The 18761-nt window shown below is 42.3% G+C and overlaps 1 protein-coding gene across 1 annotated transcript in view; it reads right to left on the bottom strand.

Moving 5' to 3' along the window:
* LOC306924226 (exostosin-1a-like) overlaps positions 1 to 2673 on the bottom strand; it is a 65490-nt gene extending 62817 nt beyond the window's left edge. Inside the window, exon 1 of the mRNA XM_079502656.1 lies at positions 754 to 2673. Within this exon, the coding sequence (XP_079358782.1) occupies positions 754 to 1706 (953 nt within the window). The 5' untranslated portion in view covers positions 1707 to 2673. The remainder of the gene's footprint in view (positions 1 to 753) is intronic.
* Positions 2674 to 18761: the final 16088 nt, after the last annotated feature.

Raw genomic sequence — 18761 nt, 5'->3', positions numbered from 1 at the left:
CCTGATCAGATTCAGATTTGATTTTGACTTTTGAGTATCTGCCGATACCGATATTTCCCGATATATTTATATTTTTAGAACACTTACGCCATATCACAATAGTATGCCATATCACAATAGTACAATATCTCAAATCACAGATGATATCTAGTCTAATATCATGATATGGATTATAATATTGACACTAGGAAGTAGGGATGTCCTGATTACGTTTTTTTGCTCCGGTTCTGATTCCGATCATTTGCACATGTCAAGGGGGGGGGGGGGGGGGCACAAAGCCACAAAGATCTATAACACCTGTTTTGTTTAATGACTATAGAGATGCTGTGTACCGATTTGCGTGATGTTTGGACCAAATCTGTAAGAGTGCTGTCAAAAACAATTGTTTAGCAAAAAATCTGCCTATTGGTGGCACTACAAGGCCTATGTAAAAGAAAATAGTGAAGCAATTTAGCTCTGGCATCCAGGGAGTGTATGTGCACAGTTTCGCTTCCAGAGATCAACTGATCACAGACTGAAGGACACACACGGACGGACAGGGTGCAAAATGTAGTCTCTGCCTTAGTGCCTTCCCTTCGGCCTGGTGGAGATAATAGTTAATGTTTCCAAATTTTTAATTTGAAAACAAACCAAAAAGCATGTAAAGCAAGCAAAAGCCGTACTGTTTCTGGTGGAGCCACAACAAATGAGCAAACACTAATTTGCCAGAATCCCCAGTTGTAAATAAACAGGTTTGAATGCAATATTACTTACTTGTCATATTCTGCGTTGTCCTTATCACAGCGTGCATCCTTATGCTTCTGCCAGTCTTTACCGTGCTTACAGGTGGTGAGGAGCACCACATCTTCAGCATTATGAACATGATATAAGGCATTCCGAGTGTCCGAACCTATTCCAGTTAGGTACCTCTTTCCCTTGAAAACAAGCATGTACTTCCTATAGGGGGGGATGGAGTTGTGTTTCAGGTACCCTCTCACCCCACCTGTCCTAGGGTGATCTTTGGAGAAAAGGGGGATGGAGACATCAAAGTTGGGCCTAAAGTTCTCTGTGCCAATACTGGCTTTGGCCAACATTGCTAGGCCAATATCAAAGCCCAGATCTTCTGTGTAATCTGGCCATGTTCCAGAGTACAGGTTAAATATGATGTGGTTTTTACCCCCATTCCACAGGGGGAGGTTCTGGATTTTTACTCTCAAATTGTGTACATATTGGGGCGAAAGCTGATCCCGATCCAAAGTGTCCAAACTCAGGATGAACAGACATGCCTGTCCTGGGTCAGAAGTATAGAACCTGGACCCCTCAATGGAGGACAAGATGTTCTGATAACTCTCCGATATCTTCTCCCCCTTCTGCTGGGGATAGACGTAAACTTTGAAACCAGTTCTTTTACACGTGGAGAAATCAAAGCACGAGTCCATCCTGCAGCGCTTGCCATTGTAAACGCCAGAGACAGCTTCCCTCTTCTGCCGTGGCGATATGTGAACATTATAGTCGTTTGTCTCCACTTGGTCCAAGGGGTTGAACGGCTGCAGCGGGCCCGAGAAACGAGGCCACTGCGAGCCGGGGTGATACCCGTTAAAGCTGCGGTCATCACGCCGGCTTTGACCCCGCCTGGCGAGTGGCACTTGTAAGCCCCCAAAGCAAAACAAGAGAATGAGACACACACCGGCAGAGAACAGAATTAAGTACCGTTTTTTGGCCTGCATGTGTCCTACGGTCTGAGTTGAGATGTCCAGAGATAAATCCGATAAGTTCCGAAGTTTTGATTTCACCACCTCCAACGGGAACGCTCCGCCATCTTCCCCCGGGCAGCAAGGCGTCTGCGCTCACGTATCCCACCTTCTGCTTCAGTTGCCGTTCACAAGTCCCGGGCTTGATCCAGTTCATGTGGGCGATTTAAAATGACCATGCAGCCCTATTCTCGTCAATGTAGGCTGTGGTTTCAATCGGCTAACTTACAGCATCAAAAGTGGCAGCCTCCTTTTCTTTGTTTACCTTTGCTTAACCGTGGGGTTTTTTCACCTTCGGGGTTTCAGCGTTTCAAATGGCTTAAACAGAAATGTAAACTCGGCGAAACCGCGTGTACTCGTCAGAATCATTACAAACTTTTACAAAATATATAAAGAAGATATATCATACGGGTGCCGAGTTGTGGAATTTATCGAACGAGGGAGCAGCGTTATAACACAGTTATCTACCTGACCGTACAACACTCCACCACCTGAGCACAGCTCTCTCTCTCTGCACACGTCCAAACTGAAAAGCACCGTTCATTGTAGGAGCTTTACAACGTCCAGTCCATGTGTGTAGCTGTAATAATAGCCAGCAGTCAAGCTAGCTGGGGCCAGCACGTATAACGAAAACAACGTTAGCTCGTTAGCTAAGTTGTCGCATCAAAGTGGCTGCATTGGGTTGCAAAATGCATGTCGACTCGGCATTCGGAAACCAGCAAAAAGCGCAATCTTCTTCTTCGTCCAGAATATCTCTTCTTCTCTACGTCGTGGGGTTATTTGCTGGATATTCAACCGCGAGGTCAGGGAGACTAGATAATTTCCCCTTGAGTTGCAGCGTGTTAAAGTGTTTAAAACTGTTAGTTTTTCCCAGGTAGAGGCATTTATCAGAGATTGCAAAGCAAACAGCACATCCAGGTCCCACCACGACGATGGTGGTGATGATGATGATGATGATGTGACGTGATTCCACCACGTACGGTCTGATTCCATTGGTTGCTCGTCACGTCCGAAGGGGCGGGGCTTCCGATGCATCCATTCACAACCATGGGGGAGTGAGACGGGGAGAGAGAGAGATAGAGAAAAAGGAACAGATCTACAAGGCGTACAAGGATTATAGATCAGATTCACCAGCAGGGCCCTGTGACTGGGGTCAGCGGGCTGCCCAACCAGGCAGTGCACAGAGCAGGCACTCACTGCCCCAGGACCCAGATCACTTGTTTAAAACATAAGTTTGATTGATTGATTTATTTGATTGATTGAAATATTTATTAACAGTTTGCAGAATTACAGTACATTTCAAGCACAAACTCAATACAAAGACTGTTAACTGTGAGTGGACGACCCAATTAAGCATTACACTTGTTTACAAGAGGGTCCACCTTGTTCAATTCATCAAAACATTTAGAGACGTACAAATAGACACTTCTATATAGTCAAAGAACAGAACAGGAATTCATCATAAGGGAGGTAAAAAGGGAAAAGAAACATATACAGTGAGGGGAAAAGGGGGTGGGCGGTGGGGGGCGATTCAGATTTTACGGAGGCCATTGCAGCCGTCCGTAGGTGCCCTTTGAGATCGGTTTTGAAGGAGTCAAGGGATTCGCATGTCTTAATGACTGTTGGTAGGGCGTTCCACATTTTGGTGGCATAGGAGAGAAAATAATTTAGTCCCTTGTTTGTGCCGAATCTGGATTGTACATGGTTCGTTGCACTTCCTCTGGTGTTGTGGGTGTGGACTTCGTTAACATTAAGGAAGTATCTAGACAGGTACATGGGTATCTTGGTGGTGTATCGAATCTTGTGGACCAGACCCATTGCAAGATGCTGTACTCTGTCGTCGACCCTAAGCCATTCCAGCCTGTCAAAGTCTGGAGCCTAGTTTTAAGGGCCTTTGAGGTGCTGTGGTACCATGGAGGTGCATATAGTCAAAGAAACCTTGTACGAGGGCTCCTGTTAAGGTCTTCAAGGTGTTTTTGTTGACCAGTGAGGAGATCCTGTAAAGGAATCTTGTTCTTTGGTTGACTTTTTGAGTGGTGTAAACCACTCCTACGACTGGCTTTGTTAGTTTACGTGTCTGTCTGTCTGTCTGTCTGTCTGTGCTCAAAAAATGAGCATGGTTGCTACAGTCACCCAGTTCACCCGGGTGTGATTTCATTACGTCAGACATTACGTCAGGCCACAGCTGATCAGGCTATATAAGACCTTACACCACTCAGTTCACACAGGTGTGATTTTTTGATTACGTTGGTGGCCATTTTATCACCGGAAAGATTAGTCTCCAGGATGGAGTAAAGCTGGCAGTAAAGCTAAAGTAAAGCTTGTAATGCCAGGATGGAGTCACATGACTCGTACTTGTTTAAGCATAGCAAGGTTCAAGGTTGTACTTTCTTGCGCTAACTTTCTTGCGTACAGAGGTACATATTAGTAAAACTTATTTTTGTTTGGCTTCCTTCAGACAATGCAGCAGCATATACATAACATTCAAAACAACAAAAACACAGCAAACTAGAAAAAGTGCCCTTCTGGGCACAGGTCTCCACCAGGAGGATAGGAGTGTGTGTGTGATGTTTGGCAAAATGTTTAGGAGCAATATAAACGTGTGTGTGTGTGTGTGTGTGTGTGTGTGTGTGTGTGTGTGTGTGTGTGTGTGTGTGTGTGTGTGTGTGTGTGTGTGTGTGTGTGTGTGTGTGTGTGTGTGTGTGTGTGTGTGTGAGACATGGCTTGGCCTGTTGTAGCGCCACCATGAGGCTGATTTGAAAACTGTCAAGTGGCATTTCTTCCAAAGCCTAGTGGGAATATGCATGCACAGTTTCACCACAATCGGACGCTGCGTTGAGTAGTTGTGGTGATTTGTACAAATCGGGTACAAAGCGGGCTACTCCTGAAAAGTTTAGAAGCCAATCGTAGCCAATGAGGGTGAATTATGAGAAATCAAACAAACCCGTCTTGATCACATGACTATGAAGAGCATGTGTACCGATTTGCGTGACATTTGGATAAAATCTGAAGGAGTAATTTTAGAAAATGTGTTTTACATGACGGCCTCCTGGTGGCGCTATAAAGAGCAGATGTGAAAAATTCCAGGCAAAGGTTTTTCCTTGGCCTCTAGGGAGTTGGCATACAAAGTTATCCACAGATCTGTGCAGTTAGATGTAAAAACACTTTTCGGCCAGTTATAGCGCCACCATGAGGCTGAGTTGAAAATGTTCATTTGGCATTTCTTCCTCGGCCTAGTGGGAATGTGCGTGCACAATTTCACGGAAATCACACGATGTGTTCATGATTTGCAGCATTTTGTTTGAAACTGAGCACTCCTGCGAAATTTGGAAGCCAATCTTAGCCAATCAGGATGGAGTCTGAGAAATCTGAAAGACCTGTTTCGTTGAATGGCTCTAGAGAGACTGTGTACCAATTTGCGTGATGTTTGGACAAAATCTGTAGGTGTACTGTCCAAAAACTTGTTTTGCACAAAGCGGCCTCCTGGTGGCGCTATAACAGGCCGCTCTGGAAATTTTGGGGCAGAGGTTCATCGTTGGCATCCAGGGAGTGTGAGTGCAAAATTTGGCATCGACCGGGTTAACGGTGCCGGAGATTAGCTGTTAACAGACGGAAGGACGGACGGACGGATGGACGAACGGACGGACACACACACACACACGGACGGACGGACAGAGTGCAAAACATACTCTCTCCCCATGCCTTCGGCCTGGTGGAGACAACAAAGGGATAGAATAAAGAGTGCAAGAAAGAGCATTCAAAGAGTACAAAAAATAGTAACATATGTACATGTGTATGTTTTAGTAGCAAAGTTAGGTAAACCTTTTGTGAATAGCTTCACAGTAGGTTATGTTCCATACAACATAATGTAGTTTAGAAAGGTGCAATTTGAGAAGAGGGGGCCGGGGGCTAGCATTTTCCTTTGCCCTGTTTCGCTCTGGTTCTTATCAGTTCGTTCATGTATCTAATTGTTCAAGGAAAGAACCTTTTTTGCAGTGTATTTCCAGTGGCTTTGAGATTGCGAATCGTCATACAGGGTTTCGATGTTTGGCTGTCCGCACAACCCTCTGCATTGCTTTGCGGTTGAGGTCGGTGCAGCTGGGAGTGAAGCAGCCAGTCACAGGATGCTCTCTGTGGTGTCTCGGTAGAAAGCTTTATAGGACTTTGGGGCCCATGCCAGCTTTCTTCCTGTAATAGCTGCATGGTTGGTAACAAAAACATTGTAAATGTATCGCCTCTCCTTCCCCTGACACCTTTGTTTGAATTTCTGACACAAATTTGTGAATTAATTTAGTCAGAGTATAATGGCATTCAAACATTTCCTTTCCATTGCTTTTTAATTAATTTGTCAAAGGAGACATAAGAGCCACTACACTATAGTTACAGAACTGTTAAACTGTATAGAATAGAACGCAGAGAATTTGAATGGAATTTCTCAAAGTAACGTAAACATCAAACATATCATATCTAATCCAACAAACGGGTTATGAAAGCAGGCCTACACTACAACAGAGTCTACAGAGATGTTCTCACTGCTGCTGTGCGGACTAGTCTAGAAGTGCTTTTGCAGAAACTGGGAAAGGAGGAATTTGAAGCCATGTTCCTCAGGAGCTGTGGACCATCTATCTGTGCTACCACAGCCCCACATGGGCCGCTGATCAAAGACAGAGAGAGAGAGCTATGATGGTCACTTTATTCCCTACCTCCTCTCCTCCACTCATTTTATCCTCCTACTCACTCGCATTTACTCTCGAGTTCCATCAACCACCCTTTTTCTTTCAATTAAATTAAGGGTGTGCAAACCTCGCACCTTAGTATGCAAATTCATCTTGAATGTGGCGCATCACTATACCTGACCAACTGACAGGTATAACAACAGTGCATCAGAACTTTAAAAGTATTGCAGGCAGCAACAATGTTACGCTGCAAGGTCAAAAGGGCTCATATAGAACACTCATAGGCTACACGAGCAAGCTCTAAAAAAAAAAAGAGGGGGGGATATACATGGAGAAGTTGGACACGGACTCACAAAAACGCTATAAGGAGAAATTGTGTTTCATCAATGGTTTACTGGCATGGGAAACATGTGTTCTATTGCCAAAGTAAAAAACATAATCTAAAATATATCTTTGTATGTACAACAGAGTTGTGTAGAATAATTGCAACAATTTGTAATCAATATAATAGGTAAAAAAAAAACTAAAAAACTAAAACGACTTAACATCCTCTCTCTCTCTCCCTCTCTCTTTCATTCGAACCCCCTCCCCCTTTCATTCTTTTCAACTCTTTGTTTTTGAGCTAACTATAAACTAGTGCCACTCAGTGACTGATCTGAATATATGGATAGAGTTCAGTGCTTACCACAACAAGAGATCAGATGTGCTCTGTTTAGATGTCAGTGAATTTGAATGGCACCTCTTTTAAGTGGGCTATCCATGTGGAATATCTGTGTGGGCTGCCTATGTGGAGCATTGGCAGTCTTCGGTCTGCAAATTATTGCGGAACTTCAAAGAGACTTTCTTGGAAGGCATGCAAGCCTCAAAATCCTTGTAATGAATATATGCACACATAAACACAAAACCCAGACATGTGGACCCAAGGAAAAAATGGGGAAAACGTATCTAGTAAACATCTACAGGGGTCCAATTCCCTGCTGTGGCATTGTGTTTGCTTAGCTAATCACTGCCCAGATTTAGAGCAGCATGGGTGAGTGGGCCACAGCAGTACTCTGTTTAATATATGCAACCATGCCAATATCTAATTTGGATGCACCCAGGTCAGAATAATTTTTGCATTCAGCCAACCAAGCAAGTAAACATTCAATTGAGATTAATTATAACCTTCAGAGAAGGCCTGAGGCCATCAGCAAAATGATTGTTAATACACTACACTAATTGCATATTGAAAATTCTAATTCTTTCTAAAAAATAAAAAATCACGTGAAGTGAGGGGCGTTCTTTCATCATACATCATCATGACGTTACATGTCGATTTGCTCAGACACATATGACGTAAATTCTCCTTTCATTGTCAATGGCATTTCATGTTTGTGTTAGCACAAAAAGACGATTTGCTCATAAGACACATATAAGGTAAATTCTCCTTTCATTGTCAATGGCAAATGTGACATGAGACACAAAAAGCTGTATATAGGAGGGGCTAGCGCCCCTCAAAAAAGGAAAGGAAAGGAAAGGAAAGGAAAGGAAAGGTAAGGAAAGGAAAGGAAAGGAAAGGAAAGGAAAGGAAAGGAAACATAATTTGTCTGCTATGAATGTGTGATGTGTGCACATTTGTAGCTACACACATCACCAGCCGTACATCCACTATTTTTTCTGAAGATCCATGTGTCAGTAGACTGACTCATTTAGTCTACTGGAAGCCACCATATAGTCCGGCAGCCGACAGGCTTCTTTTGTTTAAAGTGGGACATTTGGTAGGCTATATAGTATTTTTTATTGGCCTAAAATATTGACTATATACATACATTTATGAATCCACTTGCTGACCGGCTGTTAGTATTGGGTATCTTTTTTATAGGGGTTTCTTGTGACCCTACCATTAACATCCTATGGCAGGCAAAAATGTTAAATTTTCCTTTTGCTTTAAGTAGCATGTGACATGTCAAACTAGGGTTTTTTCATGATTCTGAATCCATTCCAAGCATTAGTTTTGGACAAAATACACTCCTTGGGCTGACAGCAGCCATAGCCACTTGCCCAAAGAGTGTATTTTGTGTTATGTCATGTATGGTACTTAAAGCAAAAGGAAATCTTGACATTTTTTACATTTTTGCCTGCCATAGGATGTTAATGGTAGTTCAGAAACCCCTACAAAAAAAATTGCCCAATACTTTCAGCTGGCCAGCAAGTGGATTTGTGAATGTATGTATATAGACAATATTTTAGGCCAATAAAAAAGACTATATACCAAATTTCCCACCCGTCCACCTCGACTGCCGGACTAATATGTCTCATGTTAGACCCAGAAATGTTGAGTAGTCTAAACTTTTATGATGTCATGATGATGTTTTAAATGTCATCTATAGGCTTAGCAGATGAGATTAAGCTTGGTTGCTAAAAGTTGTAGCATGTGACGTGTCAAACTAGGGGGTTTTCATGATTCTGAATCCATTCCAAACATTAGTTTTGCACAAAAAACACTCATTGGGCTAAAAACGGCCATAGCCGTCATCACAAATATGTTGAGGTCAGCACATTTGGGCAAGTGGCTATGGCCATTTTTAGCCCAAGAATAGCCCTGAATTGTAATTGTATAGTTGCCTAGTAATGTATTGTCTGATGGAGAGACACCTACAGCGTACAGTATGTGTGATCCTCATCTCTGTGAGGGATGGGTTTCTGTTTCGACACGCAGGCCTTCATCAGCGTTTCAACCAGTTTGAAACGCTGAGGAAGGCCTGCGTGCCGAAACGCGTTCGTTTCTCTAGGTGGACTGCTGCTGATTGTGTTTTCATGATATAAAGAAACTAAAACTTTATACAAGAGATATTTCCTTTTTCCATTGATCTTCAAGAATCTGCACCCATCAGCTACAGAGACTATCAATTTGACTCCCTGAGTAGAGCGCGCCTTCAACTATAACGGTTTTGTTGTTCTCAATGTAGAGAAGGCCATGGGGTTGGACAAATGGAGCCTTAATGGCCTCAAAAATTATTTGAGCATTTTCAAACATTTTTGCAGTTAGAAATGGGAGTAATAAGTAATCCCTGCCCAGTGGAGCTTTAAATTTTGAATGTAGAAACTAAACTCAGTGGCTATTAAAGAGATTTAATCTGCTATGAGGTGCTTTTTAAGATGCACATTGGTTATACAAGGATATCTGATTCGATATGATGGCAATGTATAATGCAGTATTTATTTAATCTGATTCTATGACAAGCAAAGGGACGAACAGACTTCCTGTGTTAACTGCTCTAAAGTGAGTGGTACAGGGTGTGGTGGGGTGTCATGGCCTTGATTGCCTTGTAGGACATCACCAATGTTTTTTTTATTGGGTGCAGAGAGCAACCGGAGGAAAGCAAGAGGGAGGAGACTTGAACATTTGTGAAGGTTGAAGCGGCCCTAGCTACCTTAGGCCTTTTGACTTTATGTTTACTATTTTGAAAAACACATTTTAAAATACTGGTAGTTCAACTCTATCTACATCGATACGTTGTGAGCTTGTAGATCGGCTATTTTAACTATTTTAAAAGGTTTTTCAAGATATAGCCCCAGGTGTGTGCTGTGGCAATTTGAAGCCAGGACTGTGTGATTTTTTTAATTCATCCTCAAACAAGAGTGGATGCACGTGCCTTATGCAGAATGTGAAGCAAAACATATTTTGTGAATTCAGTTGCACCTGCATATGTTGTTGTGAGTTTTTCAGCAGTTAATGAAATGTTTAGTCAGGCCTTCAAGGTAATGTCAAGTCAATTCAGGCACCCACAATGGCTCTTCTTGATGAGAAAAACGGATTATGGCCCTTCTGACAGCACTGGAGATGAAGATAAAGCAGTAGATGTGCAAGAGAATGTTTTAAGAGATACTTTCTCATTGAGCAAAGGCAATTCTTGAAGCACGTACCATGGTCACTGTCATCATTTGCAGTGTCATTAGCCATTGTTATGATCGTTGATTGTTATTTACTTTTTCTATACTGCTTCCAGACAGCCAACAGGATGATCCTCAACCGTCTCAGACCTATCTTAGACCCTCTGGAACGAACAACAGTCGGGCAGATACTGGCACTGAGGAGGATATTGGAAGGAGTAAGGGAGCGCAAGGCGCAACCTGTCAGCGGTGATCACCTTAATTGACTCAGCGGTGGCCGAACGGATAGCGGAGCGGTCTTGATACCGGAAGGTCGCCAGTTCGAATCAGCTGTCCGACACGTTAAAAATTACCACCGCTGAAGTGCCCTTGAACAAGGCATTGAACCACTACGATGAAATGTGTTCTATGAGCAGGGCCTGGCTGGAAACAAGTTCTTGAGCTTAGCCAAGATACCCTGGGTAAATATAGTAATCATTTCATTTCATTTCATTTCACTCCCAAAGGGATTTCGACACCAGCCACTGGGGGAAACTTATAAGCATTCTCTGTGCCTATACAGAGTTCCTGAGAAGATGGTCCAGATGATAGAGGCAAACTACAGCCAGACCCGAGCCAAGGTCCAAACCTTCAACGGTGAGATTCTAGCGGGCGGCCTATACAGGGTGACACTCTGGCCCCCTTACTGTTCATTGTAGCGATGGACCATGCACTGAGACTCGCAATCAATGGCAGAGAGGAGGCACTGGGGTTCACTCTGGTCCTGAGGAAGTCAAGGCGAGTACACCCCATCATGGTCACTGACCTCGACTACGCAGATGACATCGCCCTAATCTCGGATACAGTAGAGAAAGGAAGGGGACTACTGCTGGCAGTAGAGGTGGACCGTGGACTGCAGGAAGATCGGCCTCAAGCTCAATGCCATGAAGACAAAGGTAAAGACTGTCAACACAGAGAACAAAAACATTGTTGCTCGAGCCAGTCGAGGACTTCAAATATCTAGGGGCCTGGACAGCCTCAACTGAACAGGACCTGAAGGTCCAGAGAGCACTTGCCTGGAATGCCTTGCATGGGATGAGGAGAGTGTGGAGATCAGACATGCATGGGAGAAGACCTTAAGAGGCGGCTGTTCATAGCTACTATGGAGTCAGTACTGCTGTATGGGGCTGAGACATGGACCCTCACAGCACAACAGGAAAGAGACCTGGATGGAGTCTACACAAGAATGCTACGAATGGCACGGGCCGCATCAGAAATGTGGACCTCTATGGGGACCTACCACGGGTCACAAACAAAGTCAGAGAGAGAAGGAGGAGGCTGGCAGGACACTGTGACAGGCACCCAGAAGTTGATAGGCAAGTAAATTTACTCTATGGGAGCCAAACCAGGGCAAAGCCAGGAGGGGAAAGAAGCACACCACCTACGTAGACGCACTGCAGACCAGCTTAACAATACTGTAGAGCTCAAGAACCTGATGTTAGATAGGAAAGTGTGGAGGGCAGCAATCCAGGAGTCCTGAGTTGGTGTTGGCTGCTAGACCACACTCTCACAGTAACTCACTATTCGAGAGAAAATAGCAATGAGGTTTTACACACACTAGGTGTAGTCTTCTCAAGTGTTCTCTGAATTACACAGTGAAATGTACGCTGCTTTATGCAGAAATGTTATCATCTATTGTGGTTAGATAATGTTTTACAGGTGTTATGAATCTTAAACAAAGACAAGATATGACACAATATGACACAGTAGTTACTATCAAGGACATTTCCATAAGTGCTGTGTTGTTATCAATACACGTAAATCCGATTGTCCGGCTGGAGTGGTCTTGTCCTGTATTGGATATGTCTCGAGGCGCCCTGGGTCAGATTGTTATTAGGACATTTCAGTAAAATTTTGTCAACAGAGGTATGCGTTCTGTGTCAAGGTGACATGAGCATTGCAGTTCAAATAGGCCATACATGACTCATCAGAAATAGCCCAGGGTGACATGATTATTCCAATTATACAAAAAGATACTTGAGAAATTAATTCAATATTAATTTAAACCTACAGTAGCAGTTATTCTTCTTCTCTTCCGCAGAATATAGCAGTTTTTCAGTTATTTATGCAGCATGCTTCTTTCGGTGTGTGTGTGTGTGTGTGTGTGTGTGCGTGCGTGCGTACGTGCGTGCGTGCGTGCGTGCGTGCGTTTTCTGTCAACTCAGGGGTAGTGGAGGTGAGATTCACAATAAAATAGGAGATCCGGAGTCACACTTAAAAATGTACTTAAATTGTCTTTATTCGAAATGTTCAGGGGTTCAGTCAAAAGGTAAACTTAGGAGTCTTCTCATCTGTGGGGGCTGTGGCTTGCACCCTAGGTTACACACAGGGGCTGTGCTGTCCTGTGGGTAGAGCAGAGAGAGCTGTGACTACATGTTCCTTGGGTGTGCGTGCGTGAGTGCGTGCGTGCGTGCGTGCGTGCGTGCGTGCGTGCGTGCGTGCGTGCGTGCGTGCGTGCGTGCGTGCGTGCGTGCGTGCTGTAACAGCTCAATCACAGGAACGAGATCAGATTCTATTATACATGCAATAACTTTCAGGTCTCTGTAGGGCTAGAAGCCATTTATATGGTAATAAGCATGACAGCAGTAATGACTTAAAATAAAAAAGACATCTGCTGCTTGAACAGATTAGATCAGATCAGATCTGAGTACTATTACTATCAGCCATTTGTGCCCTGAAATCCACTTGTTATCCCTAATTGTGGGACTGCCTTGGAAACTTAAATTGTAATTTAATTTTACAACCTTTTTTGCTGGCCTATCTATGCATCTCTGCTGTTCTGAAAATTACACCTGTTGTTTGGTGAAGGTGCAGCTTTTCATGATACCAGAGAGCTATACATCATACCTCTAATAATTCAGTAGAACACAGCATCATAAAATACATGACCTCTTAGGCTCTTTTTAGGGCGTATAATTAGAAAATAAATATTTCCCTGCAATGCTGAGAAAGACAGAAACATGGTGGGTTTGTTTTGGAATCAAAGACCTGAGTATATTAATGTACAAGAATATAAGAAGGACCTGGTTTACTAAAATGAACAGTCTTTAATCACCTCACATGGTTCAAAACAGTCAGTGTTCCAACCAGGCCAAGGTTTAATCACAAGCCAAGCTGAATAGTTAGTCACACAATACAATAAAGGCCACATAAGGCCTACACACACACACACACACACACACACACACACACACACACACACACACACACACACACACACACACACACACACACACACACACACACACACACACACACACACACACACACACACACACACACACACACACAGTTGTACACTCACACTTGTGCATTCAGATACCTAGCACATATAGGCCATGAACGATCCTGAACACATGCACACATAACGGTTAAACGGTATAGTGTTTTTTTTAAGTCCCCATTTTAATAACCACAGAATTCTGATAAGAACACTATTGATGTTGAACATGTGGAGTCAACCTTCAGACTATGTAAACAGGACTACAATTATAATGACAATTTAGACATTTAGCAGTCACTCTTATCGAGAACAACGTAAGATCAGACGTAAGACTTCTGTTTAGCTTTGATATTATTACATATCAAAAGGTAACCATTTGTCACCCAGTGCATGTGTTTGTAGATAAGTCATGATTGCTTGACCCTGCAGTCACCCTGGCTCATAGTAGTAATACTCAGGCAATGTGAGAGCCATCAGTGCTGTTAATAGACAGGGGCATGAGGGTCATCATATCAATTTAATTATAATGTGAATATATATATATATATATATTGCGAACATTGCATAATTTATCAAATTGATCTGATTGATCAAACTGAAAAATATGTGCCAGTTCATTAACAGACAACATTGCATGATTCACAGGCAAGCTGCTTTCACTTCATGCGCAAAGAATTCTGGAAAGCCGCCATTAAAGAGTGAAAACTATCAAGGTTCTTGAGAAGGTTTATGAAGAGCATATGTGCATTTATTAGTGAACTCTCTTTTATAATACCTCCCATTAATAACAGTTTTATGGCTGACCCTGTGCTGTTGAATGAGTGACCCTGGTGGGATGATAAACAGATCATAAATCCCTAGCCCACTAGGGACAACATGACTAGAGGGTCAAAGAGCAGGCATGGTGTGAATCTCAATTGCTTGTGTCCATCTGTCCTGCTATTTCCTTTTTAAAAATGTGGCTCAAAATCTCGACTCTCTAATCAAAATTAAACTAAAATAATGGCTGACCTCAAAATACAATTGGGCTTGAAGTTGAACAACTTGGAACACATTGGTTGTAGCATCCTCTGTCCCCCGCCGTAATATATATATATATATATATATATATAGACAGTTTGCTCCACTTTGCTCCACTACACAGCAGGTGAGTGAGGACGGAAATTGTGATTGGCCGGAATGAGATGATGTATGATGATAAGAGCGCCCCTCACTTCACACGGGTGTGATTTTTTATATATAATAATAATATTAATAATATTAGTCCACTTGCCAGAATGTGAACCCATGTTGAGTACAACAACGTTTTATGTTAGAAATGTTGACTATGGGTCCCCAGCATGTAGAAACTGCCGGATGCTAACTTGCATAATATGTTGAGCAATTTTCATAATTGGCATAATATGTGACCATACCTGTCCTATAGAAGGCAAAATATTCAAAATTTCATCATGCTTTATGTAGCATGTGACATGTCAAACTAGGGGGTTTTCATGATGCCGAATCCATTCCGAAAAAACACTCTTTGGGCTAAAAACGGCCATGCTTGGAATGGATTCAGCATCATGAAAACCCCATAGTTTGACACATCACATGCTACATAAAGCAATAAGCATGGGGAAATTTTGAATATTTTGCCTTCTATAAATGCTCAACATATGCAAGTTAGCATCCGGCAGCATGTCCGGGTTCACAATGGTGCTCTATTAGGGCTGGCAATATAGACTATATAATAAATTACATTTTATTTTTATTTTACCCTTTTCAACACTGACAGATTAGAATTCTCCAGCAAACATGCAAACAAGAGCAACATCCCCATCTACAGGTAGGCTATGTTATATTTTATAATTTACAATTATTTATTTATTGTGGCCATCTCGTGAGTCAGCTCCACGTACTGTTTGATCAGATATTCATATTCATCATCAAGGCACAGTGGAAAGGAAATGTCTCTCATTCAGAACAGGTGTTTATGATGCATTTTAAAGTTTAAACAATATACATGACCACGGTGTGTGTCTATTTTGGTTAAATATATTAACATTATATTATCTTTATTGGTGCTAAGTATCTTGCTAATTATACCGGTACTAGCCTACTCCATTTCCATGGTAGGCCTATTGGTATTTAATTAGCACACCTTCATTCAGCCAGATAACTCTCAAGTAGCCTACTACATTATGTATATTGTTGTATGAATGTAATTAAGTATAGTTAATTGAAAATGTAATAAGTGTAGTGATTATAAATGGGTTCTAATTATATTATGTAAAACGTTGAATGGACCCACTTCTCCCCCAAAACCCAGGGTCGATTCAGTTCTCTCAATTCCCCAACCCACCCCCAGCTGAAATTCAGGGTTGTTAGTTACTGAAGCGCCTTCAAGTTACATGTGTGGATCTCTGTCGCCATCTACAGGAATAAGCAGTTCAATTGGTTCCAGTCCAGTCCAGTCAAGTACATGATCTCACGTATATTGTAGAAAATGCATATGATATGTTTCCAAAATCGCATTCATAACGTTACTATAATAATGTTGTATTTATTTTATTTCTTAAAACATCTACCAGTTCCATACTCGGCCTTTGCGCTGTTCTGTTATACCGCCCCTCCTCGGAGCGCTTACGGAAGTAAATCGAACCCACCCTGGACCCCGGACCGAGGTAGCCTGGCTCATAGATATATATATCTATGGCCTGGCTAATAAGCCAGACTAATATCACACAACACTGTCGACGGTAGTCATGGGCTCCGTCTTTTTGGCAAATCTAGAACTTTTTTAGAAGCAAATTTAAGACATCCGGTTGCTTTCAGAATAAAAGTGTAGTTAATTAAATAATTATTACATTACATTATTAGTATTATTATTACATTACAGTTATTGTGAAGACACACATTATGTTTCTGTGTAAAAATAAGTAATGAAATAACGTAAAAAAGTTATCTAAATGGATAAATGCCCAAGTCCATGCACTGGAGTGCCCAAGTCCATTCACTGGAGTGCATGGACTTTATAAAGTGGATGCTGGACAAAAATCCCTTCTATGTATCGACTAGTGTGACATATGCACATGTCCGGGGAGACCTCTTCTACAACACCACACCGTCTGCTAAGCAGCAGAGGTGTAAAAAAAAAATTGCACGCCATACAGCGAGGTCAGAGGTAAAAAACAAATCCCATTTGCAGACTAAAGTGAACTAAAGTGGACGCTGGACAAAAATCCCTGCTATGTATCGACTAGTGTGACATATGCACATGTCCGGGGAGACCTCCTCTACAACACCACACTGTCCGCTAAGCAGCAGAGGTGTAAAACAAAAATCACACCCGTGTGAACTGAGTGGTGCAAGGTCTTATATAGCCTGATCAGCTGTGGTCTGACGTAATGTCCTACGTCAGTGACCATAGTAACCATGCTCATTTTTTTAGTGACCATAGTAACCATGCTCATTTTTGAGTGGTGTAAACCACTCCTACAACTGGCTTTGTTAGTTTACGTGTCTGTCTGTTTGTCTGTCTGTCTGTTCGTACCAAAAAATTAGCATGGTTGCTATGGTCACCCAGTTCACACAGGTGTGATTTCATTACGTCAGACATTACGTCAGACCACAGCTGATCAGTCTATATAAGACCTTACACCACTCAGTTCACGGGGGTGTGATTTTTTTTGGTACGAACACACACGGGTACTAACAGTTGTTGGAACCCATGTGAACTGAGTGGTGCAAGGTCTTATATAGCCTGATCAGCTGTGGCCTGACGTAATGTCAGTGACCATAGTAACCATGCTCATTTTTTTGAAATCACACCCGTGTGAACTGAGTGACCATAGTAACCATGCTCATTTTTGAGTGGTGTAAACCACTCCTACAACTGGCTTTGTTAGTCTTTTTGAGTGGTGTAAACCACTCCTACAACTGGCTTTTGTGTGCAGAAAAAAATGAGCATGGTTGCTATGTTCAAAATAATTTCTGACGTAATTAAATCACACCCGGGTGAACTGGATGACCGTAGCAACCATGCTAATTTTTTCTGCACAAAAAAAGCCAGTTGTGAAATCACATCCGGGTGTGATTTCATTACGTCAGATCAGAGCTGATCAGGCTATATAATACCTTACACCACTCAGTTCACACGGGTGTGATTTTTTTGGTACGAACACACACGGGTACAAAGCCAGTTGTTGGAGTGGTTTGCACCACTCAAAAATTGGCACGCCATACAGCGAGGTGAAGGTCACTGTTTTTTTGGTAAATCTAAGCTAGCAAATATAAGACTAAAGTGGACGCTGGACAAAAATCCCTGCTATGTATCGACTAGTGTGACATACGCACATGTCCGGGGAGACCTCCTCTACAACACCACACCGTCCGCTAAGCAGCAGAGGTGTAAACACTTTTTTGGCATGAGGTCAGAGGTTGAATGTTGAAAATGTCACCCAGCAGCTCAGATTCTGCAACCTCTATTGTGTCTGCAATGTCAGGACTGTCTCTAATGCATTCATCTGACTGAAAAATGATGAAAATGTTGAAAAGATGATGAAAAATGTTGAAAAAATGTTGAAAAAATGTTAAAATGTTGAAAATGTCACCCAGCAGCTCAGATTCTGCAACGTCTATTGTGTCTGCAATGTCAGGACTGTCTCTAATGCATTCCTCTGACTGAAAAATGATGAAAATGCCAAAATGCCAAAAAAATAGTGACCTTTCACCTCGCTGTATGGCGTGCCAATTTTTGTTTTACACCTCTGCTGCTTAGCGGACGGTGTGGTGTTGTAGAGGAGGTCTCCCCGGACATGTGCATATGTCACACTAGTCGATACATAGCAGGGATTTTTGTCCAGCGTCCACTTTAGTTCACTTTAGTCTGGAAATGGGATATTTTTTTACCTCTGACCTCATGCCAAAAAATGTTTTACACCTCTGCTGCTTAGCGGACGGTGTGGTGTTGTAGAGGAGGTCTCCCCGGACATGTGCATATGTCACACTAGTCGATACATAGCAGGGATTTTTGTCCAGCGTCCACTTTATAAAGTCCATGCACTCCAGTGAATAGCATTTATCCATTTAGATAACTTTTTAATTACTTATCTTTACACAGAAACATTACTTATTACTTATTTTTACATAGAAACATAATGTGTGTCCTATAGCATCGTTTAAATGCTTAATTTATAGTTTTAATGTGCAAATTAATCTTTTTTTCAATACTCTAGA

The sequence above is a fragment of the Electrona antarctica genome (assembly GCF_951216825.1).
Source record: "Electrona antarctica genome assembly, chromosome: 6".
Classification (NCBI taxonomy): Eukaryota; Metazoa; Chordata; class Actinopteri; order Myctophiformes; family Myctophidae; genus Electrona; species Electrona antarctica.
The sequence above is the reverse complement of the archived record's forward strand: the minus strand, read 5'-3'. Positions and strand labels throughout refer to the sequence as shown.